General features: G+C 39.6%; 1 protein-coding gene across 1 annotated transcript; it reads right to left on the bottom strand.

The window, feature by feature from the left end:
- On the bottom strand, positions 1 to 7842 carry LOC128741034 (fibrinogen-like protein 1). The gene is made up of 7 exons (XM_053836610.1): positions 7766 to 7842; positions 7451 to 7546; positions 7295 to 7393; positions 7133 to 7237; positions 6466 to 7076; positions 4602 to 4680; positions 1 to 178 (listed from the first exon to the last, which is right to left on the bottom strand). Exons 1-7 carry the CDS (start codon positions 7840 to 7842, stop codon positions 1 to 3), a joined length of 1245 nt encoding a protein of 414 aa, XP_053692585.1.
- Positions 7843 to 25399: the final 17557 nt, after the last annotated feature.

Here is a 25399-nt window from a genome sequence, read left to right as displayed (position 1 = left end):
CTACAAAATAATCGGACGGGCATTTTCCACCAAAGTTACGACTACGTCCGGTGGAGGCTGTCCACTATCGACTCTGCCGGAACTCTCGCCACCGTCCGAGGACTGCGTTATTTCCTTGTCAATGGATGGCATGACTGAGATGCAGCTGTCTTCGCGGAGGTTAACATAGTCCGCAGCGCTGTGAATCAAATCGAGATCAGGCACCATTCGCTGCCTTTTTGGCCATACTCGCCTGAGGAAGCAAGTTGGAAGACCCCTAGTCCACATCTAGCCACGGGTCCGGGACGACTCAGCTGGAAACTGGCAGAAAGCGGCACGACTGCGCTAGAGGAACCAGGGGCTTCCAAAATGAAGACAGATGAGCGTCCCGGAGGAGAATAGAGATGACTCAAGCGGTGGGACGAGTAGTCAGAAACGTTCGTCGGCAGGAATCGGTCGGTAGCAAAACGGTAATTTATTTATTTATTTATTCTACAGTCTTCGGCACACAGGGGTACAATACCGACTAATTCTAGCTTAACTAATTTAAATTTTGAATTACATACTTAAAACTACATTTACTAATATTAAAGTCAAACACGTGATTCACCTCATTAAATAGTCTACAGCAGAAATGAAAGGGATTATTTTGTCCATATTGGGTTCGATTACTCCGGTTTAATGAGCAGTTTCAGTAGACCATGGGAACGGTTGCTGATCTCTGATGGGCGGTGATGGATTGAAGAGCGATGTACTGGAACACGGAATGTGTTTAGGCAGATGATTGTTGTAGGTATGTTTACACTTGCCTGGAGACGAAGTTTGGGAGAACCCTTCACCAGACTCAACCATAGCGCCAGAACGACTCTGAGGGCAGCAAACGGTTGACGTGAACTGGACGTGATTGCTATTCAGGAAGTTCGATGGTCAAATTCTGGAGAAAGGAAGTTCCGCGCAGTAGATCCTATTGCAGGCACATCTCTCAAGTACCACATCTTCTACAGTGACGGTAGCAAAGCAAAGCAGAACATTGAGTCGGTTTCGTAGTGTTGAGAAAGCAAAAGCAACCAGTTATCCGGTGGAGACCCGTGAATGATCATAACGTATTCGCACTGACAAATGATAAATCCAATGATGCTAAGGACGAGTTCGAATTGACCTATGAATAGTGGCCAAAACAGGACGAGAAAATCATCATCGGAGATGCGAATGCGCAGTTCGGGAGGGAGGAATACTTCCATCCTGTGTTATTGGAAGGCAAAGCCTTCCTCTGTCGACCAACGATAACGGTCTGAGACACATAGATTTCACCGCGGCCAGAGAAATGGCCATCTGTAGCACCTACTTTCCACGTCTGATTATTCGAAAACACACCTGAAGGCATCCAAATCAAGGCTCTAGCTCTAAGATCTTCTTTGACGGTCGACACATTTTGGATGTATCGATGTACGGTCTTTTCGGGGATATTGAATCTGATTACTATTTCGTGGTGTGCAAGCTTTGCGCAAGGCTGCCAAAAGCGGCGAATGCTCGCACTGAGAGGACGCAACGTTTCAACATCCAGCAGTTGACGGCAGCTGGCATGGCAGAACTCCGGAAAAAAGAACTCACCGTCTAAAAAACCGAGTACGAGGAGCAAGTGCTCGCCAGAGCAGAGAAGAGCTTCGTCAGCAATCCAAGACGGAGTTACTATAAAACGGTGAGGTACAGGAATTTTACCATGCCTATGGTGTGCAATGATAGTGCTAGCAACCTGCTTACTGACAAAACAGCGGTAGCAGGCAGATGGAAAGAGCACTTCCGGATGTTGTTGAATGGAGAATTAAGCGCGGAGATCAGCACGTTAGCCAAGCTGAGGAGCCAACAACACAGGAGGAGGTTAAGAAGGCAATCAGTAAGCTGAAAAACGGTAAGGCTGCTGGAAAAGACGGCATCCCAGCTGAACTTTTAAAAGCGGGGAGCGAGCGGCTGCATGAAGCAATCGACCGGATCATTGTCAGGATCTGGGAGGGAGAACAAATGCCGGAGGAGTGTGTGTTATTCGGAGGACCGGAGGGGTCTCTCGCTCCTGGTCGAACCAATGGGGACTTCCGGGGTGGATACTCACGATCTCTTTCCTAGGCTGGCTCGATCTAGAGGGAGAGATTCTCCTTCTCGAGGTCGGTTTTATGACACCGATCAGGGACATACGGCGGCTTAAAAAGAACTTTCACTTTGGTTCATTAATTTTATTAATAGCATATCTATTAATAGTTCGATTCAATAGTTTAACAAATTATAGCGTGGATTTCAATTCGATCACCACGAACTCGAGTATGCTTGTTACTCTCTTACTCCGGCTTTGAGTACTCTTAGAGAGTTTTATGGGGCAAAGTTTTCGAACGGTAACATGTGTTACCATTGAGGCACGAAGCTTTTTGGATCCGTATTTATTATTGTTTTAAGATTATAATGTTTATTATAGGTACAAAATTAGTATATAGGTTAAACAATTGAAATGAGCGATAAATTAAATTATAGGGAAAATTGTTTAGCTAATTTGAAAATAAGTACACTCCAGTCTGTAGATCCTTTAATAGAATTATTAAGCGTTTGTTCGCGCACTGCGCAACCCTGCTGTATAGAATCAAAAGAGAGTTGCCGGATGAGGATTGAAGATTTATCGATAAGGAGGGATATTTTGAGATCAAAAAGAGATATTTGAGGGGGGCTTTCTTATTTGTGCAATCATCGAATAAAGATCGCAGAAGCCAGTTTACTAGAATTACAATAAAACGAATATTGAGGCAGTGAATTTAAAATAAGGCGAATAGGTAGTTAAAATTGTGTGTGTGTGTGTGTGTGCAATCCATCGCCCGCTGACCGGCAGCGCTTTTATGTAAAAAAATTACTTCCATCCAGAAGTTGGTTTCTGTAAATGCAAATAATTTTAGTCCTGGAGATGGAAGGTGATAGCTCTATTGTTCATCCAGCGACCCATTTCTAGAATGCCTGGATATACACGTACATTCCGAGGTCGCCTTCATAAACAATCAGCCCCGCATGGATATTTTCACATATCCATACTTCCAGAATAATTTTCATTATTCTGGCACGTATTTAGTTAAACAAAGTCATAATTGCTAAATTCTTCTAGACCAATTTAATTTTGAAGCATAAAAGCATAATTTCTACCGTAGCGCCAACTACATGTCAAATGAAACCACTATTCGTCAATAAATATCGAAAATAATTTTCGATAATTGGCATCTGGAAGAATTTTATTGGGGTTTATCAGGTTTGTTTTGTTTCCATGACATGTGTTTGGAAACTACTTTGAAAATGTATACTTATCTCTTGCCAATCGATATGATCAGCATACTACAGGAAAGCAGCAAACTCTAAACTGTACACTCGCGCAAACTGCATTAATAAATACTATGATTTAACACTGCAAATTTCTAGAAAAACAGAGCGTTCGAATGAAAACAAACAACCGGCACCGTGCTCCCAGAATTTCTCCGGCGAATAGGTAGTTAAAATTGTACCCAAATTGTGAAGCATTGAATCAGGTATGCTCCAACTAAGGATAAATGCACTAATTGGCATTATGCGACCACGAAGCTCTAACCCCAAATATTTCGCTCGGTTTCGAACAAATAGAACCCACGCGGTTTAAGACCCAAAGTACTGTGGATTTGACGTCGGCCATAGCCTCGAAAGTAACGTGGTTAGCTCCAGCCGTCGGATGATCATATCCTAACCCGACTAACACATATCTGGAAGGTTAGCGAAGGCATTAGCCATTCATTCTCAACGAGCGGAGCTCGTACGATTTAAAGCGACAGCCGAGTAGACGATACGCGGACCTCGCAATCCAGCGTTGTATTTGTCAAGCAGCTAACATTGAAGCCACATTGACCGCAGTAACATCGTCAGAATCCGCAAAAGCACAGAAAACCGTGGCAGAAGCCCTGCCGATAGCAGCGAAGGAGCCCTGTGAACATCGACCAAACCAACAGCCGCAGGAGTAGCACCTACGTCCCAACAGCAGCTGCAGTGAAAGCCCGGCCGGCATCAACCATTAGCGAACGTGAGTTTATAGGATAAGAATAAATTTTGTAAACAGGTAAATTCTAGCTTACCCCCCAATTTTCCGAACACCTTGATCAGCTCTACATTGTCTCGGAGCCGACCTTGGGAGCACGATCGCGGCTCAGGGCCGAGTTAGCCATTAGAGAAGAGACGGTTGATGCACACCCTCAAGATCACCAACGGTGTCTGACCAGCAATCGAGGTTTTGTTCTGGTCGGTCCTCGACCAGTAATAAGTGGTCGGATGACCTCATTTGGCCTATTTAAAAAAAGGGCGGCGTATGATTCAGTCGAACGAAATGAGCTATGGCAGATAATGCTAGAACATGGTTTTCCGACGAAATTAATTACGCTGATTCGTGCGACGCTGGATTGGTCAAAATCATGCATCAGACTAGCGGGTGAGTGAAATGGAACGGGGATATCTTTACGAAATCTCACGTGTTTCTTGGTTTTGCGTATAACGTCGATATCAGTGGAATTAACCGTAGAGCACTGGAGTAGGGGCTATAGGCCTTTCAAACGGGAAGCAACGAGATTGGGACTTACCATTTACACCGCCAAAACGAAGTACATTGTTGCTGGCATGAAACATGGGAGTTCAAATGGCGTTGGTGCCGAGATGGAGCTGGATGGGGAACGATATGAAGTAGATGTGGAATGCATGTACCTTGGTACGCTCGTGACATGTGACCAGGACTTAATTTTTCGTTCCGATGTCGAACACTACCGTTGACTACTCTCCCCTATACTTACTTATAACTTTTACAACTTACTTATGTACATCGTTTCACTTACCTACACAATTGTGTAGGTTCGGCCTTATTGTATACTTACTTTAACCTTTACGTTCCCGCCGGGACTTCAAAAATTTAAGTACTTGCCGTTACACTTTTAGCTCTATCTCGTCTATTTTTTGATCGATTTTTATACAACTTGTCTTCAAAGAACCACCTTAGATTGACCTTCGATGAACAAATATATTAGCAAATTTTGGATCCATTTTCCGGAGATATTCCAGATCGCAGTGGGATTATACTTTCAGGTTAAGTAAGATTAAGTAAGTAACAGATGAAATAAAACGAAATCTGCTGCTGCCATCTCATTTTGAGTCAGTAAGATTGAATACATTATACTGTAGAGCACTCAGTCATGCTCCACACTACGGAACTTCCGTTTAGAGTACTATCGGAACCTAAAGCTGGTCATTTATAACTTGTGAAATAATAAAGAAGTGTGGCAAATAGTGTATTCAACTACGGGATTTTCTAAGACAAATTCTTGGATCGACATTTGAATGTTTTTTGAGCCAATCTGAACATTCCGGTATATCTGTTGTATTAAGGTTTTTTTCCGTGTTGGGTATGTTTATCACTGCGACCACTTGTTTGATCTATTGTGATTGAGAATTAGTTCTCGAGTTATGATGAAAATTTGTGTTTCATTTATATGGGAGCCCCCCCTCTTAAAAGGGGGAGGGGTCATAATTCGCCATAGAAAAAATTCTTGCCTCCAAAAAACCCCAAAAGCCAAATTTGGTTCCTTTTTGCTTGTGTGGACTAATCTCGAGTTCTCGAGTTATGAGGAAATTTGTATTTCATTTGTATAGGAGCCCCCCTTCTAAAACCCCTACATGCCAAATTTGGTTTCAGTTTCTAGATTACTTCTCGAGTTATGCAAAAATTTGTGTTTCATTTGTATGGGAGCCCCCCCCCCTCTCTTAGTGGGGGGAGGGGTCTCTAACCATCATAAGAACCGGTCCCAAAAACTCCTACATGCAAATGTTCACGCCGATTGGTTAAGTAGTTTTCGATTCTATAAGGAACATACGGACAGACAGACAGGCAGAAATTCATTTTTATTGGTATAGACATATCAGATGCCGGTAATCCAATGTCCACTGAAGCGTTAAATTTCATTTAATTAATTTCTGTAAACGACCTTCGCTTTTTAAGCTTCGGACCACATACAAAATTTGTTTTCAATTGACAATATGAAAACAAAAGTAAGAATTTAGGAAAATTGTAAAAAAAAAGAGTTTACACCTACCTATGACCATTTTAAACTTGCTACCAGTTCACACAGGTTTAGTATATTGAATGGTCGGTTATTTTGGTGTTTATTTAGGGATTAAACAAATTTTTCCAGATATTTGTATTTCTATTGTATACATGGTTAACAACTTTAATCATCATACGCGACTGTTTCAATCTGGTCCATCCACGAAAGCTATACCAAAATGAATTTACTTTTTCTTGTTCTTTCTCATACAACCCGTTCAAATTACTGCAACAGTAAAAGTTGAAATAAAAACAAAAGAATAATGTAACAACGCACTGGGTGTACCTTCTGCCACAGTTATTATACCACCAACTTCCACTATGGTATTTTGCACAATTGCCTTGTAACCAACCATCATTGTCGTTATCAATAGTCGTAAACTTCATTCCCGCATGGATGCTAAGTGAATCTCCGGCAGTTCCTGTGTAGGTTCCCAAACTCTTCAAAACGTATTTCGTCTCTGGACCTCCTACTACAAATCGGTCGTAATGTGCCGTAACAACTTTCCCATCAATGTCCTCCAGTATTATATGCAGCTCGTGGGGTTTAGCATACGTTAGTTCGTGGATTTTTTTCAAGCCCAGCCAGAACTCACCGTGAAGATCTCCGAAGCCGGCTTCGTATTCCTCCCAATCTCTATAAAAACCAACAGAGCCATCATATCGATTGTGGATAACCAACCATCCGCCGCCTTCGTATTCCTGATCGCAAAACACTTCGAATGTGTAAGGACATCTTGTCCTTGGTTGAATGTGGTACACGCCTGATTGACAATCCGATATATCCGCGCACGTTTCGGGCAAAGTTTTCTCCACGGATTGTAAAATTTTTATGACATTCTCTTCCAGACTATTGACTTTCCATACTTGTTTTATTACATGAGTTTCAATTTCTTGTACAGTTTTCTCCAAATTGTTGAGGTTGGAATTAAGTTCTTGGGAACGAAAATTGTTTTCTTGCATACTAAAAATGGAGTAAAAAATGTGATGCTTCAAAATGCAGTGGCAATTTTTACTTACATTGAACTTTGTTTTGTAACAAGAGTTACGATTCCTTGAGTAGTTTTCTCCAAACTCTCGATATTAGAATTAAGTTTTTGGCAATGAAGATTGTTTTCTTGCACACTAAAATAGAAGTACAAAAATGTGATTCTACGAAATGCAGCGGTACTTTTTACTTACATAAAGTTTTGTTTTGTAACAAGAGCTAGAATTTCTTGTATAGTTTTTTCCAAACTCTCGATACTATGTCTTTGGGAAAGAAAATTGTTTTGTTGCATACTAAAAATGGAGTAGAAAAATATGATTCTTCAAAATGCAGCGGTAATTTTTACTTACATTGAATGTTTATTTATACCGTAAGTTTCAATTCCTTGTACAGTTTTCTCTAACTTCTCGTTAGTAGAACTTAGTTCTTGGGAGTGCAGTTGCAAACTAAAAATGGAGCAGAAAAAAGTGGAACGTAGCTTTCAAAACACAATCGCCTGTTTAACGTAGGACTACGTAACGTAGATGTAATCAAATGCTGTGATCTGCAGATCACAAAAATGCTGTGGTGGTGTTCACCCGTTTTTAGGCCAATTAAACTGATTTTTGGTGGTATTAACGTTGTACAAAAAATTAACTGCAAAAAGCTTGTTCTAAACCATTTACTTAGAGCACGTGTTGTACTTCGTGACAAACTTGGTGGCTTCAGAGACAACCAGCTTACCGAATACATCAGATTCCATTTTATCAACTTTGTGGCTAGAGGGTGCTGCATGTTGATTTTTTCCATCTGCTCTGGTGTATCAAGAGCTGGTAAGCGGTGGAAACACTACACTATTCTTGTAGCAACGTAACGCAACGGAAACTATTAATAATAATAATAATTAATAATAGTGCCTAGTTGGTCCTCTACCGACTAGTAACAGCTCCAAGGTAAACAAATTCGTTAATCACGTCGTAGGTGTCTCCATCTATCACCAACGCAGTGGCAACATCCTCGGCTGTACAGCTGCGCAGTACAGCTGATTTGACCGTTCATCACTTTGCTTCAAACCACGAACGTCACAAACGAAGTCTACAATTTCAATCACTACAGTTTGTACTGAAAATTGGTCTTAAACCCCATGCTTCATGAAATTTAGTAACTTTTTAGCTTTGAAATAAGTGTCTTTTAAGGCGTTTTTATCAAATTTCTCCTAATAAGGTATGATATAACTGATGACTCCTATATTAGTTATAAAAGGTGTGATAAAACTGATGACTTTTATATACTAAGTTAAAGCTCTGGCACCGTTCTACAATTCGTTCTTTGATGTGAAACGCCTGTCTTTTTTAGTTTCGTTGCAATTTTATTACAAACCCAAGGTTTTTGGGTATTGAATTAGAATCTGAAACCTGCACGAACTCATACATACATCACGCATACCACACTAGATCACCGCGTGCGACGAACACGGCCTGACGCATATGAAAAACAGGAATGAAACAGACTTCTCGGGTCTCTCTCGAACGTTTCCGAAAACGATTGCAATGTTCAAATGAAGAACTCTCGACAGTTACCATTAATCTGGCTTCGCTAATTGTGTAGCAACGTTAGCCCAGCAGCAATAGGCAGATTGTAAATTTCCTGATCGTCAGTTGCCTAAGTTGCAAGTAAGTGAACACAAATCTCGAAGTGTACGTTTTGTTACACAATGATTTTAGTTTTAGTTGTTTTCAGCGAGGCTTCGAGAGGAGCATCATTAGCAAGTGGCACCAGTGATTGACCATACAATTTTACGAGTCGTAGGAAATGATCTAGAGACAAGCACAAGACCAATTGCGGCACAGAACCATGTCATTCTGTAGGTGTGCAGCGTGCTGGACTGGGTTGATATGCATTATTTCCACACTACAGGTTCAAAAACTGCTACCAAAGCAAAACTGGAGACGAACCCGAAATTTATGTAAAAAATGGTTGCCTCAATGGCGAAGTCCCAGAAGGAGGCAGAACGGAAATTAACCTAGGAGCGCCCATGGAAGATAGTAATGTCCTAGCGCCTGATCTCCAAGAAGTCAAACGAGAAATCGGGCTGCTGAAGACCAATAAAGCCGCTGGGAAGGACTGCCCACCGGTAGAGCTTTATAAACATGGCGGAGAAACGCTAGCAAAGGCTCTACACTGGGTTATTTCGAGGATTTGGGAGGAGGAAAAGCTACCGGAGGAATGGATGGAAGGAGTGGTTTGTCCCATCTACAAAAAGGTTGATCGGCTACACTGCTGCAACTATCGTGGTATTACGTTGGTAAACGCCGCCTATAAGGTACTCTCCCAGATCCTGTTACGCCGGTTGTCACCGATAGCACAAGGTTTCGTAGAGAATTATCAGGCGGGTTTCATGGGGGCTCGCGCAACTACGGACCAAATTTTTACTATCCGGCAGATCTTGCAGAAATGTCGGGAGTACAATGTGCCCATGCATCACATCTTTATTGATTTCAAAGCAGCATACGATACAGTCGATAGAGACAAGCTATGGCAGATAATGCACGAAACCGGTTTTCCGGACAAACTGACGCGACTGATCAGAGCTACATTGCATCGAGTGATGTGTTTCGTACGCATCTCTGGGACACTCTCGAGTCCCTTCGAGACGCGGCGAGGGTTGAGACAAAGTGACGGTTTATCCTGCATACTGTTCAACATCGCTCTTGATGGGGTGATCCGACGAGCGGGCATCGAAACGAGAGGCACGATTTTTACCAAGAGTAGTCAACTTCTAGGCTTCCAAGATGACTTCGATATCATAGCCAGGAACTTTGCGACGGCGGAGGCAATCTACGCCAGACTGAAATCGGAGTCTAGGAGAATTGGGCTAAAAATAAATGCGTCGAAGACCAATTACATGAAAGGAAGAGGCTCAAAGGAAACAAACGCGCGCCTCCTACGGACGGTAACCGTTGACGGCGACGAACTAGAAGTGGTAGAGGAGTTCGTGTATTTGGGATCGCTGGTGACCGCGGACAACAACACTAGTGAGGAGATCCAGCGGCGCATCCAAGCGGGAAATCGGGCCTACTTTGTTCTTCGTAAAACGCTACGATCAGGAAGCATACGCCGCCGCACGAAGCTAACAATGTACAAAACCATTATTAGACCGGTAGTTCTTTATGGACTTGCTTACGGAGGACATACGCGCCCTTGCCGTGTTTGAGCGGAAAGTGCTGCGGACGATATTTGACGGAGTACAAACTGAAAGCGGAGAGTGGCGGAGGCGTATGAATCACGAGCTACAGGCACTGCTTGGGAAGACTCCCATCGTACATCTACCCAAGTAACACACAAAACAAGTTAGAAAATAATCTTCATGGAAAGTAGTCGTTTAAGAGTACTATAAACGTACTTTGAAAACATGTGTCGTTATTGTTAAGGTTTTGAGATGTTTTGTGATAACATGAAGTTATTTGACAGCTCATATCAAATGAATAATGTTTGTTTTTGTTAACTTGTCAACACGAAGTTTCTATTATGTCTCCATTACTAAATTTAAACTACTGGAAGAACAAGTTGTAGCTTATGCTATAATAACGTTTTAAAATGGTATGAAATAACCTGATACATACTTCTTTCGATTGTTGTTTCATTAGACTTCAATTTTTTGCGCTTTTCTTGTAATAGAGAAGTTCTGATGTATGTAATGCTATACTATTCTATAACAAGCTGTGTTGCTTGGGTAGCAAAAGTTAGCAGGCTACGGTGGGCCGGACACGTCGTAAGGATGCCGGACGACAGTGCGACGAAAATAGTCCTCTTCAACAACCCCACCGGCACCAGGAACAGGGGAGCCCTACGTGCACGATGGCTCGAAAGTGATTTGCGACTTCTGAGACGACTAGGGAATTGGCGACGAGTGGCCCAAGACCGAGTTGAATGGAGACGAGTGCTTGAAACAGCACGAGCCACCCCGGCTCTATGCTGCTGAAGAAGAAGAAGAAGAAGAAGAAGCTAACAAATAACAACTTTGAGCTGTGTTTATGTTTAGAACTTAGAGAAGAAACGATGAATTGGTGTAGTTACTTCCAATATGGCGCGGTTTGCAGCACTTATTAATTAGATAATTATCGTAATAGACAGTATGTACAAAGTAAGTAAGTAAGGCTACTGCCAACTCCAGAAAAATTAAAATTATGGAAAATTCTATGTACCTTAAAACGGCAATTTGGAGTTTGTCTACATACTGCATTTTCTCCGAATATCTTTAAAAAATGGGACAGGCGAAATTGAAAAGGCAAACATGCCTTGTTTTACTGCAATCACACTTATCTAAAAATAGTCATCGGCGGTTTGAAATCAAATTTAAAATCATAAGAAGCGCAACATCAGAAAAGTGTTACAAGTAACCCTGTTGCCAACATTATACACACGAATAATACAAAAGTGCCAAATCCAGTAGCCCTGGTTACCGCTTGATTTGGAAAATAACAAATCGAAACAATCGGGGGTGAATATTTTCGCTGTAAATTTGCTCTGCTTAAGACTATTTAAAATAAACTAATAGTTACTACTTAAGATTGTTAGTTGCAAAAAAATAAAATTGTGAATTTGTGAAAAAGAAGTATTGAAGTCGCTGTCCTAAAGAACTGTTCCTGCCACCCAAGTCGTCCCGGCCCTGAGTCTAGTGCTGGTGAAGGGGTTTTCCAAGCCGCCTTCCATGGCAAGTATCCTATCAGTAACGGTATCCATCGCTCTGACGCATCCTCAATTCCCAGGACATCAACCGTAACAAGTATTGCTGCATCTGCCACCACGAATGTCCTGGTATACTATCAAAACGTTGGAGGAATGAACAGCTCTCTCGCTGAGTACCAATTAGCCTTCAGTGATTGCTGTTATGACGTATACGCCCTCACCGAAACCTGGTTGAATCAAAATACGACGACAAGCCAGCTGTTTAACGATTTCTACTCCGTTTACCGACAGGATCGGTCGCGTTCAAATAGTTGTAAAAGTACTGGAGGTGGCGTTTTGTTAGCTGTTCGCTCAGGATTCAAGTCCTGCACAGTTAATCCTCCCAACAGTTTGGCAGTTGAATAATTATGGGTCGCGATTACCACTGTTGACGGAATACTCTATCTCTGCGTAGTTTACATCCCTCCCGATCGAGTCAACGACGAAAACTTGATGGGCAACCATCTTGAAGCTATCAATTGGGTTGTGTCGCAACTGCTGGAAACAGTCATGTGTTTTTCCTGTCTTTAAAAAAGGTTGTAAGCGAGTAGTCTCGAACTACCGGGGTATAGCTGCATTAAGTGCCACTTCTAAACTGTTTGAGTTGATTATTCTCCAGGAGCTTGCCCAGAGATATAATCACTACATCTCGTCGGATCAGCACGGATTTATGCCTAAACGATCTACAACATTCAACTTGACTTCCTTCACTTCGTTTGTAACACGCCAAATTGAGGATGGTCATCAAGTAGACGCGATATACACAGACTTATCTGCAGCATTTGATAAAATGAATCATCAAATTGCAATTGCCAAATTTGATCGATTTTTGATGAACGAACATTTCCTACTCTGGCTTCAATCTTACCTATGTGGTCGTAATTGGTGATCACATTTCTTCGCCATTTCCTGTTTGTTCTGGTGTTCCACAAGGAAGCCACCTAGGACCGTTTTTATTCCTGCTGTATATGAACGACGTTAATTTCATTTTGAAATGCGCGAAACTCTCATACGCTGACGATCTAAAGCTATACCATACGATAAAGCAACCACTGGATATGAGTTTTCTGCAGGAGCAGTTGGAAAACTTCGCTAAATGGTGTCAAATTAACCGATTGCCGCTGAATGTGTCTAAGTGCTCGGTAATCTCATTTGGACGAAAACATTCACTATTCCAGTATGACTATGCTTTGGCAGGCGTACGTTTACTGCGTGAATCCACAGTTAAGGATTTGGGAGTTTTAATCGATGCAAAATTAACTTTCAAGGATCACATTTCATACGTGGTGACAAAAGTTTCTTCACAGCTGGGCTTTTTATTTCGTTTCGCGAAAAGTTTAAGGACATCTACTGCCTGAAAACACTCTATTGTTCAATTGTGCGACCTGTACTGGAATACGCGTTTCCCGTCTGGTCTCCTTATTACCAGAACGAAATTCAACGCGTCGAAGCTATTCAGCGAAAGTTCATCCGCTTCGCTTTACGTCATCTCAGATGGACGGATCCACGGAACTTACCCAGCTATAAAAACCGTTGCATGCTTATCGGCCTGGAATTACTAGAGGAAAGACGCAATGTGGCAAAAGTATGCTTTATTAGCGATCTTCTGCAAGGTAACGTTGATTGTTCAATACTCCTCAGCATGCTGGATATCAATATACGACGCCGCAATCTACGATATTACTCGTTCCTCAGTATTACTCCAGCTAGGACGAATTATGGTCTACATGAACCAGTGCGCAGTATGTCTCGTCTATTCAATCAATGTTACCATGTATTTGACTTTAATGTGTCTCGAGAAACAAACAAGTATAATTTTAGACGTGTTTTATGTGTAATAATCTAAACAGACGAGTATTGTAAATACGTTACTTAGTTATTTCTGTCATTGGGGTGATATTTTACCTGTTGACGTTAATAAAATAAAACAAATGAACTGTCCTGCGCCTACATTTTTGGCCCTTCTCTCCCAGGTAAAGCCTAGCATAGAGTTCCGAGCGAAGTGAAAATTCTATACAAAACGTTCAACTTTTTCACTTGCCCAAAAGCTGCATTTCACTTCACTCGGAACTGTAATCCACCGAAATTAAAGATTGTGGATGACATCTTTTTAACTTGGGTACTTTTCTTTCGCACGCGCCTACGCTCGTGAAGAGGGCTGCAGCTAGCGAAAAGTTGACGTTTAAAGCCAATGAGGGTATGAAGGTGTGGAAAAAGAAAATATTTTCCAACAAAAACTTGATGACAACAAGGACATACTGTTACGAGCAATTATTTTTAGAATTGGACCTCATACTTAAGCGTTATTAATTGTTTTTCGGTTCAAAAAACGTATTGATAATGTTTTACGCTACACTTAACTACTACCATTGCCCCACTTGTAAATACTGCATTGGTTTTAGATTTATTTTCACTTCGCTTGAACTGTAAACCCTTCAATTCACTTCGCATGAACTGTAAACTGAAAACTGACGAAATTATGAAGAGATCCACAGTCTTTATTTTTCGCAAGCGAAAATGTACGCTTTTTCACTTGCTTCAATTTTCACTTCGCTTGGAACTGTATACTATGCTTAAGGGAAGACTTCGTCCTGCTGCTAACTGTGCCTACAAACCCCGTTTACTGGGTTGGGGTTCATTCTACAGATTTATTGATTGGATGTTTTTTCTCATAATCATAAATCAACAGTATTAACCACTATACAAGTTTTGGTTACTTTCACTTGGGCATAATAGAATGCTACCGGAGCTTCAAACTAGTAAATCAAAGCCGTCAGTTTTATCACACATTAAAGTAAGTCCTACGTCGCCGATTTGATTCGACAAAATGTAGCCACAATCTGTACTTACTTCAAATTAACTTCATCCAAAGCAGCTGTGATAAGTTCGTATCCAAACGCTGTATTCGAAATACTTTCATTACATCCTGCAGTGGCAGTATTGATTATTGCGGCGACAGCAACTAGAACTGGAAGTAACACTAGTTTTACAACCATGTTGAACAGTTGATCGTTAAGCACTGATATTGGAGTCGCACAACCATCCAAATTTTGAAGCACAGCAGTATTTTGAAAAAGAACTATGAAGAACTGCTACGCAAATAGATTGGTTCAAAATGTGGTTTGCCACAGTTGCATCCCGTTTTATCAAATAGTTATACGCAAAACAAAATGGAATAGGTCCACAGCCAGAAAGGACGGACTCAAGGGTTAGGGTAATGGTTACGCATTGGACAAAATATTGCCAAGTTATTAGCATTGAACCAATCTAATTGGGAATGAGGTTCACTCGCCTCACAGATTCTGCAACAAAAAAAAAAGTTAATGATAAGCATCATAATAATTCTCGCCCGCTCTCTTCGTTGACAAAATTGGTGGCAATTTCTTATCAACTGCATTAGTCACTAGAACTTTGGGTTTTTTTTAAACAGACGCGGCTGAACTTGAATATGACTGAACCAAAAATGAATTACGTAATTGGCCTATCAGCACTGTTTGCAGACTTACATGCTAAAAATCTCGATCTTGCCCCAGAAGCCAAGCGGTGTGCCTGCTTGTGATGACTGTTGCTGTCACTTCCTGTTGGGAATTTCTAAATTTTATGCACCATTTGAATGGAATTTTGCAACATAAAAGTCTGTTCCCTGTGATTAGAGCGCGAAGCTACGTTGCACCTGTTGCAGTTTGATAAAGGTCATCATGTTTTCTCTTATCAAAAATAGCTTCCATCAAAAACGATGGAGGCAGAATATTTCAAGGAACTTACGATAAAGTATTTATATTCTGCCGTTAAACGATGCGGTTATTTATATGAAAAGTTTGTTTTCTTATGAATATGAAGGCTCTGTAACTCGGCTCAAAAACAAAATTGCCATCAGTTTGACACTACGACACAGTGCGTTAATAATAGATTTAGCAAAATGAACACCGAAAAATGTGGTTTCCCCACCACTCGACGATACCGGCCGTAAGCATGATATATAATATGGAAGAATTTGGCTTACTGAAATTTTACACGGTTGTCAAGTATCTCGAAATGTGTGGTTATCAAACACCTCGTCTTGGCACACGGACCGGTACAGACGCACAGGCACACAAGATATTTCGCACGCCACGATAAGACTACCAGCCGCAGCCGTCGGATGATATAAATAGCTTCAGGACATAGGCGACTCGCAAACATGCGCTTCCTTTAAACACATGACACTTTGGCGTGGGGTAGGGCAGAATAATCGGACGAAACACGGTTTCCGGAAATCGAATTCAGCTATATTTCACCATTCATTATGACTAGGTTTTTAGATGCAACAATTTAATCTGCTAAGGACACTAATTTAATCTCTCGTACCACCCTACCGAACCGCGCCGGTAAAAGCTTGGCTAGTCCTACACGTAAATAAAAGTACCATCAGAGCAACGCGCCGCCGTTGCAGAGCAGCCGCCTCATCAAAAGCGCAAACATAACAATCACATCATTACGGTTCGCTGTCGGTTTTTCTGGAAAGTGCTAAAAGTCAAGAAAATTGCGTAACACTAGCGGATTGTGGCAGGCATGCAGCTATTTGAAACGGAATTTATTACCCGAGAGCGCATAGACGCCCGAGTGTGAGTGCGGGCCGTGCTGTTGCTGTTGCGTCGGATGTGAACGGGAGGATGAAAACGTGTGCCATGAAGGACATTGCGCGTAGAGTTTCCGCGGATGATTATTGTTCGGAGGCTTTCAACTTTTCTGCGAGTGATAAAATCAATAGAAGCTTTAATTTGGTTACGAGAATTAAAAATCAATAACCCGCTTACGTTTCAGTAGAAAAGAAATTTAATCTCCACCGAGTTCTTCGAGCAAAAAAAAACAGCAGAATAAAGCTCTGCTGTTGCTTTTGGATTGTAACGACAGAAAGGACCACTGCGACGATTTCACCTTTTCGGTGCGTTTCGTTCCACTCACTACTGACTGTCTGGGCAAGGCAAGGGTGAAACTCTATTGGCTGGCCCTTTGACATTGCTTCTGGGACAACAAAAAAAAAAACAACCTCTCCTCTATCCGTCTATCATACTCACATTTACCCTTGGCTTATCTAAATGTTCCCGGCGGGGCTAATCCCTTTTTTTTTGCTGTACTTCAATTCATCCGGAATCGACCCACACGAGCGGATCAGCCATGCGACGACGACGACGACGATATCCATCCGTCGACTGCTTTCCTTTTGTCCCCCCAACAGCTGCTGCTGTTCACTTCCAGGTCATCCTTGCAGGGGTTGTAAATAACGTCGATTGAGATTCCATTTCCGGTCTGGTTCCGATAGATGGGGCTCTGGAAGTGGTTCTTTTTTTGCTTCTATTTTTCGACCATCCAATTCCAACTGCGTAAAATTAGGGACCACTTTGCGAGTGGACTTATTGATTTGTGTCCTATGTTGGTGGGGAAATTGAAATGTGATTTTCGTTTATTGGTCATAATTTTTCGTTTCCCTTCCGCTTTCTTGCGTTCCCGAACTGGGCTGGGGCGCCCCAGTTCGGTGACCATTAGCCAAAGTAAATCGATTGTGGCGCTGATTTAGCAATAAATCTCACAGATTGTTTGTCACACTAATCTTCGGATTTCTGGTTGGAAGTGACAGAGTTCTAGCAACAGGTTGAGGTTCGGTCAAAGGATTTGATTCATCTAACTTAAAGTGCTTTGCAGGAAGTTTACAGATATTGTCTTATGTTCAGTTTGTTGAACAAGCCATTCAACCTATCAAATCATCAAACAAGCTTCCCAAACATATTAATCACTAGCGTGCTCAGACATAAGCAAAAGGTGGGCCACCCAGCCTTTCAGAAAAAACTGGTCTGGAAAACCGTGTATCGTACGATTAGGTTGAAAATTCCGAACTTTCAGGTGTAATTGTAGAAATTAGACTTGAAATTGAACTGGAATTCAGACATGGGCACGAAATTAGACACGAACTATTACCTGAAATTGGGTTTGACATACTTCGACTTACTCTGTCACACGTTTTACCAGTTTTCTGTTTCTTTTTTCTCTTTTCCAGTTGGGTTTTTCCTCTATTTGGTTCGAATTTTCTTCTTTTTTGTACCGTTTTCTTGGGTTTTGTTCACACTTTTCTTGTTTTTCCTCTTTTTCCTCTATTTCGCTATTTTTCTTTTTGTCCTGTTTTCATGTTTCCTAGGTTACTGTTCCATTTATTTATGTTTCTTGTCCCATTTTTATCTTATTATCAGTCCTGTTTTTCACTCTTTTCTAAAAACTTTCCAGTTCCGTTTTCCGTATTTTCTTTTACCGGTATACTATTTTTGTTTTCTGTTGTCGTCTTTTCTTAACTTCTTCTTGTTTTTCCTCTTCGTTTATCCCGTTTTCCCTCTTTTGGATTCCCCGTTTATCTTCATTTCTGACGCGTTTATACTTTTTCCAGGTTTTCATTTCCTACCTCCCATTTTTCGTCTTTTTCTCTATCTAGTTGTATCTTTTTCTTTGATCCATTTTTGTTCTTTCTTTCCCATTCCCATTTCCTATCCCGATTTTGTTCGATTTTTCTCCTTTTATGATCCCACCCCCCCTTTTTCCTTTTTCGACATTCTCTCTCTCTCTCTCTCTCTCTCTCTCTCTCCTTTTCCTGTTAATTTCTTTTATTTTCCCTTTCTTGTCTCGTTTTTCTCCCTTTTTTCGTTTCCCTTCTTTTCTTTTTTGTTTATATTTTTTTACCCACTGTAACCTCTTTCTTTTTTTTGTCCCGTTTTTCGCCCTTTTGAGTCTTTCCTGTGATTTTCCGCCTTTCTGTTCCGTTAACTCCTTTTCTATTTTAAAATTTGCATCTGTTCCGCACGCTCAGTTAGCTGGTTAGGGGTACGATGCTGGGCTAATAAGCCAGCCGTTGTAGGTTCGAATCTCAACTGGGCGGTGCCGCTATTGGGTCAATAGGATCTATATACTAGCCCCGTAGTTTTCCTGTACTCTAATAACCGACTGCTTTGCTTATTTGCTGTTCCGTTCTTCCTCTTATTATGTCCTGGTTTTACTCCTTTTTTGTCTTTTATCTCATTTGTCTTACATTTCTATTTTTTCTATCCATTTGTTGCTCTTTATCTGTTCTCAATTTTCGCTCTCTGGTATTTTCTCCTATTCCTTTCCACCTTTACTAACCCATTTTTGCCTATTCTTTCCAGTTTGTCGTTACTTCATCTTTCCACTCATTCTTCTTCTTCTTTTCTCGTCCGTTTTCCCTCTTTTTCTGTCCAATCGCCTCCTTTTTGCTTCGTTTTTTCCTTTTTTCTCCCTTTCCACTTGTTTCTCTTCTTACAATTCGCTTTCCCTGTCCATTGTGTTACGCTTCTTTTTCGTATTCAATGCCAATTTTTCCTACTTTCTGTTCCGTTAGCTCCTTTTTCATTTCTTTTTTGTTTTCTTCTGTATCGTTTTTTCTCTTACTATGCCCTGCTTTTGCTCCATTCGTTTTGTTTTTTGTTTTATCCCGTTTGCCTTTCATTTTTTCTCTTAATTTTCGTTTTTTACTGTTATCTTTTTTTAAATTTCCTACTCTCGTTTTCTCCTTTTTGTCTCTTTTATTCCGTTTTTTCTTGTTTTCCATTTTTTCTTTATCGTTTTTTTTTTCGATTGGATTCGGATTAATTTGGTCGGGATTCAGACTGATTTCTCGACTAAAATCGGACTATTTTGAATTGGATTTGGACAAATTTAGATTGGAAATGGACTGATTTGGATTGAGATTTGGTATAATTTCGATTGAATTTGGATGGCTTTGGTCGGAGTTGGATTACTTTTAATGGGATTTTGAAAGATTTTGTTTGCATTCGGATCGATTTGGATTAATTTGAATTTGAACAAATTTGCACTGAATTTGGACAATTTTTGATTGGGTGTAAACTAACATGGACGAATTTGGATTGGATTTGGTCCGATTTGAACTACTTTTCATTGGATTAGGATGACTTAGGTCGGACCTGAACAAATTTGTATAGGTTTTAAACTAGATTGGAATGAATTTGCACTGCGCCGGAGAAGCTTTGAACCAATTTCTATTCGTTTCAGATGATGTTTGCCGGATATGGACTTATTTTAATGAGATTTAGACTAAATTCAGATAGGATTTGGACTGATTTGAATTGGATTTGGACCTATTTTGATTAGATTGGGACTAATTTCTTTTTAATTTGTATTCGATTTGGACTAATTTGGTCGGATTTGCGCTTTTTTGGAGTAGCTTAAGATTAATGGTCCGCTTTGGACTAATTAAAATAGGATTTGGATTAATTTAGATTGGATTTAAACCAATTTGAGTTGAATTTGGACTATTTTCGATTGGATTCGGAATAGTTTGGTCGGGATTTAGACTGATTTGGATTGGATTTGGACAATTATCGACTATCGGACTAATCGGACTATTTTGAATGGAATTTGGACAAATTTAGATTGGAAATGAACTGATTTGGATTGAGATTTGGCATAATTTCGATTGTATTTGGATGGATTTGGATTACTTTTAATGGGATTTGGACAGATTTTGATTGCATTTGGATCGATTTGGATTAATTTGAATTTGAACAAATTTGCACTGAATTTGGACAATTTTTGATTGGGCATAAACTAACTTGGATTTGGATTGGATTTGGTCCGATTTAAACTACTTTTCATTGGATTAGGATGATTTAGGTCGGACCTGAACAAATTTGTGTAGGTTTTGGACTAAATTGGAACGAATTTGCACTGCGCCGGAGAAGCTTTGATCCAATTTCGATTCGTTTCAGATGATTTTCGTCGGATGTGGACTTATTTTAATGAGATTTAGACTAAATTCAGATAGGATTTGGACCGATTTGGATTAGATTGGGACTAATTTCTTTTTGATTTGTATTCGATTTGGACTAATTTGGTCGGATTTGCGCTGTTTTGGAGTAGCTTAAGATTAATGGTCCGGTTTGGACTAATTAAAATGGGATTTCGATTTATTTAGATTGGATTTGAACCAATTTGAATTGAATTTGGTCTATTTTCGATTGGATTCGGTTTATTTTGGTCGGGATTCAGACTGATTTCGAATGGATTTGGACGATTCTCGACTAAAATCGGACTATTTTGAATTGGATTTGGACAAATTTAGATTGTAAATAGACTGATTTGGATTGAGATTTGGTATAATTTCGATTGCATTTGGATGGCTTTGGTCGGATTTGGATTACTTTTAATGCGATTTGGAAAGATTTTGTTCGGATTTGGATCGATTTGGATTAATTTGGATTGGATTTGGATAATTTTGGTTTGGTATGAATCAATTTGGCCAAATCAGACTTTTTCGAATGAATTTGAACATATTTAGATTGAATTTGGACAATTTTTGATTGAGTTTAGACTAATTTGAACAGATTTGGATTGGATTTGTTCCGATTGAACTACTTTTTATTGGATTAGGATTAGGCTTGATTTGCTCTTTTTACTTTATTTTTGCTCTTTTGACTACAGCATCCCAGTCAAACAAAATTCAAATGCATAGGTCAATTGTAGAGTTGATTATTATCTACGATATTGTTGAAGAAAGTATAGTTTTATCTTTTATATTTATGGCACTATGCGGCTGATACCCCGCTGGTAGCCTAAACCAATGGCATTGCAGCTCTGTAACGCTATAAATACAAAAGATTAAACTATACTGTCTTCTATAATATTGCAGAAAATAAGTAACTCTACACTTGTCCTATAAATCACTTTTTCAAATTCTGTTTGGCTGAGGCGCTGTAGTCAAAAGAGCAAAAAAGAAGTAAAAAGAGCAAATCAACCCTGATTAGGATCATTTAGGTCGGATATGAACAAATTTGTATAGGTTTTGGACTAAAGCGGAACGAATTTGCACTGGAGCCGGAGATGCTTTGAACCAATTTCGATTCGTTTTGGATGATTTTTATCGGATATGGACTAATTTTAATGGGATTAAGATTAAATCTATATAGGATTTGGACTGAATTGGATCGGATTTTGATCGATTTGGCTTAGATTGGGACTAATTTCTTTTTGATTTGAATTGGATTCGGACTAACGCTGTTTTGGAGTAGCTTAAGGTTGATTTCGATTAGATTTGTATGATTTTTGTCTGATTTGGACTAATTAGGATGAGATTTGGATTAATTTAGATTGAATTCGAACCAATTTGAATCGAATTTGGACAATTTTCGATTGGATTCGGACTAATTTGGTCTAAATTCAGACTGATTTCGATTGGATTTGGACAATTCTTGAGTAGTATCGGAATAATTTGGATTAAATTTGATTGAATTTGAATGACTTTGGTATTTGATAGATTTGGATCGGATTTGATCAAATTAGACTGGTTTTTGACTAATTTTGTTTGAATTTGAACGAATTTGGATTGAATTTGGACAGTTTTCGATTGGGCTTAGACTAATTTCGATGGATTTGGATTGGTTTTGGTCAGATTTGAACTACTTTCCATTGGATTTAGATTATTTAGGTCAGACATGAAAAAAATTGTGTTGGTTTTGGACTAAATTGGAATGAGTTTGCACTGCACCGGAGTAGCTTTGAACCAATTACGTTGCGTTTTAGATGATTTTGGTCGGATATGGACTAATTTTAATGGGCTTTAGACTGAATTCAGATAGGATTTGGATTAGATTTGGATCGGATCTGCACCGATTTGAATAAAATTAGGATTAGATTTGGACTAATTTCTATTTGATTATTATTGGATATAGACTAACTTGGTCGGATTTGCGTTGTTTCGGAGTAGCTTTGGACTGATTTAGAAAATTTTGGTCGGACTCGAACTAGTTTGGATTGCATTTGGATTACATCGGATCGTATTTGCACTGTCCTCGAGTAGTTTTAGACCAATTTCGATTCGGTTTTGCTGATTTTTGTTGGATTTATACTAATTTGATCAGATTAGATGGGTTCTGGACTAATTAGGATCGAATTTGAATAAATTTTGGTTGGATATGGATCGATTAGGATTAATTTCTATTTGATTTGTATTGGAATTGGACAATTTTCGATTGGATTCATTCTAATTTGATCGGATTTGTGCTCATTTGGAGTAGATTTTGACTGATTACGATTGGATTTTGGTCGGATTTAATTTGCATTTGGACTAAATTGGATCGTATTTGCACTGTCTCCGAGTAGTTTTGGATTTTGGTTAAATTTATACTAATTTGATCAGATTAGATGGGTTCTGAACTAATTAGGATCGAATTTGAATAAATTTCGATTGGATATGGACCGATTTGGATTAAGAAGGATAATTTGGATTTGGAAGGAGTAGCTTTGGACTCATATCGATTCGATTTGGAAGATTTTGGTCTGGAAATTTGGAAATTAAATAACAGACCCTGACACTGAGGAAGCCTGCAAGTCGTAGGCGAAATACGTGTCTGTCAAAAATAAAATACTATGTATATTTATAGAATTAAATTGGATGTTTTCTTTTTATTTAATTTCCATTTGGACAGATTTGGTCAGATTAGATTGAACTTGAACTAATTTGGATTGAATTAGGACCCATTTGGACTAATTTGCTTAGTTTTGGAGTAGTTTTTGACTGATAACGATTGGATTTTGGTCGGATTTGAACTAATTTGGATTGCATTTGGACTAAATCGGAACAGATTTGCACTGAACTAGAGAAGTTTTGAACCAATTTCGATTCGATTTTGATGATTTTGGTTGGATTTAGACTAATTTTGGACTAATTTCAGATCAGATTTGAATAAATTTCGATTGCAATCACACCGATTTGGATCAATCTCTTTTTGATTTGCATTGGATTTGGACAATTTTCAATTGGATTCAAAATAATTTGGTCGGATTGCTGATTTGGGGTAACTTTGAACCTATGTCAATACGATTTAGATGATTTTGGCCGGATTTGGACTGATTTGGTCATTAATTGGGTTCTAATTAGGATAGAACTTCTACCTATTTGGATTAGTTTTAAACAATTTTCGATTGAATTCGGACTAATACGAACGGATTATGACTAATTTGGATCAGAATTGTACTGACTTGGAGTAGTTTCGGACTAATTTCGATTGAATTTAGAGAATTTTGGCCGGATTTGGCATAATTTCAATGGGATTTGGACTAAATTAGATAGTATTTAGATTGATTTTCATCAGATTTGAACCGATTTAGAGCGATCTGAATTAGATTTGGACCGATTTCTATTTGATTTGCATTGGATATGGATAAATTTCGATTGGATTCGATTTAATTTGGTCGGATTACCATTATTTTGGAGCAGCTTTGGAGTTATGTCAAATCGATTTGAATATTCCGAATGCGGGTCCTGGTGGGATGGGAAGGAATGATAGTCCAATACTTGTTGCTACTAAAGACCAGGGAATCCTCTGCATCTTCACAAGTATTTCGGGAAAGGAATTGTTGTTAGTAGATGGGGGGAGCTAGATGGATACTGTAAGTATGTTTCTGAACCTAAATTGGATATGAACTTAGTGTTGAAATTGAGCATTAAATTAGAATTGAAATGTGGATTGAAATTAAGTTTAAATTGGGCTTGAAGCTATACTTACTTTAAATTAAAATTGAAAATTGACTTGAAACTGAAACTATTTTTTTGCAATTGATTTACTTATCGCAAAAATAGTGACAGATTAAAAACTTCGTTCAGAAGTTCAGAAGGTTCAGAAATTATTTTAGAAGGTGGGTCACGTGCCCCAGAGTGCCGCAGTCTGGCCACGCCAGTGACATCAATGTACATAGCTCATTCGTCACGCACATATCACGTAGCAACCTAAACGAATCAATGGCCCATAAATTGTACTTTGTGGCGATAATTAACAAGGTATTCTCGCTATTCCAGCAGCAGCGACCAGAATCCAGCACGGGCAACAATTCGGAGTGGACATTCCGAAGTGTGTTTTTATGGTGCGCGTAAAGCATCATCATTTTGTGAGGCTCCTCGCTAGGATAGCTCTGCTTGCCAACCGCATGGAGCAAGAACGCCACCGAAGCCATTATTCTTCTATTAAAAATGTAACTAACCGAATGACTATCTAATATTATGTACGTGTTACCTGTTTTTCCGCTCCGTGCGTCCTTTGAGCGGATTGGAAGACAGCCTGCCATTAGTGATGTGTGTCTGTGTGCCCGTGCCATCGGCAGGCTCATTAATATTTCAGTCGTGACACGACCATGAGCCCAAAATTTAAGTGCATTGAGCAATATATTTGTTAGGCTTTGCTCAACTAGCACTGGAAAGCGATTATGTGATGCCTATATATTGACATACTTTTACTATTTCTGATGATTTTCGCTTACCTACATTGTTTATTGAACAACATTTTAGCCAATATTATTTGAGGTTAATCTACTTCTTGTAAAGGGGGTAGTAAATCCCGTACAAGAAATGAGAAGTACTAATTTAGAACAAGAAACGTCAAAATAAACGAAATCCATCTAGTTGGCCTAGTGCTGAAAAATAAAAAGGTAACCGTCAACCTCGCACCATGTTTCGTTTGGCATATTTCGTATCTTCCCGATTCGTCCGTCTTCACGGTTTTATCATTCAAAATTATCGCAAAGTCCTACTTGCTTGTCTGCTG

The sequence above is a fragment of the Sabethes cyaneus genome, chromosome 3, assembly GCF_943734655.1.
Source record: "Sabethes cyaneus chromosome 3, idSabCyanKW18_F2, whole genome shotgun sequence".
Taxonomy (NCBI): Eukaryota; Metazoa; Arthropoda; class Insecta; order Diptera; family Culicidae; genus Sabethes; species Sabethes cyaneus.
Note: the sequence above shows the minus strand (reverse complement) of the source record. Positions and strands in the feature narration are given on the sequence as shown.

Coding starts and splice junctions, on each gene's coding strand:
- LOC128741034 (XM_053836610.1), bottom strand. CDS start 7,842: ATGGAATCTGATGTATTCGGTAAGCTGGTTGTCTCTGAAGCCACCAAG. Junction 7,238..7,294: donor GTTACAAAACAAAACTTTAT/GTAAGTAAAAAG, acceptor CTTCTATTTTAG/TGTGCAAGAAAACAATCTTC. Junction 4,681..6,465: donor TATTGATAACGACAATGATG/GTTGGTTACAAG, acceptor TTCCCCATCCAG/CTCCATCTCGGCACCAACGC.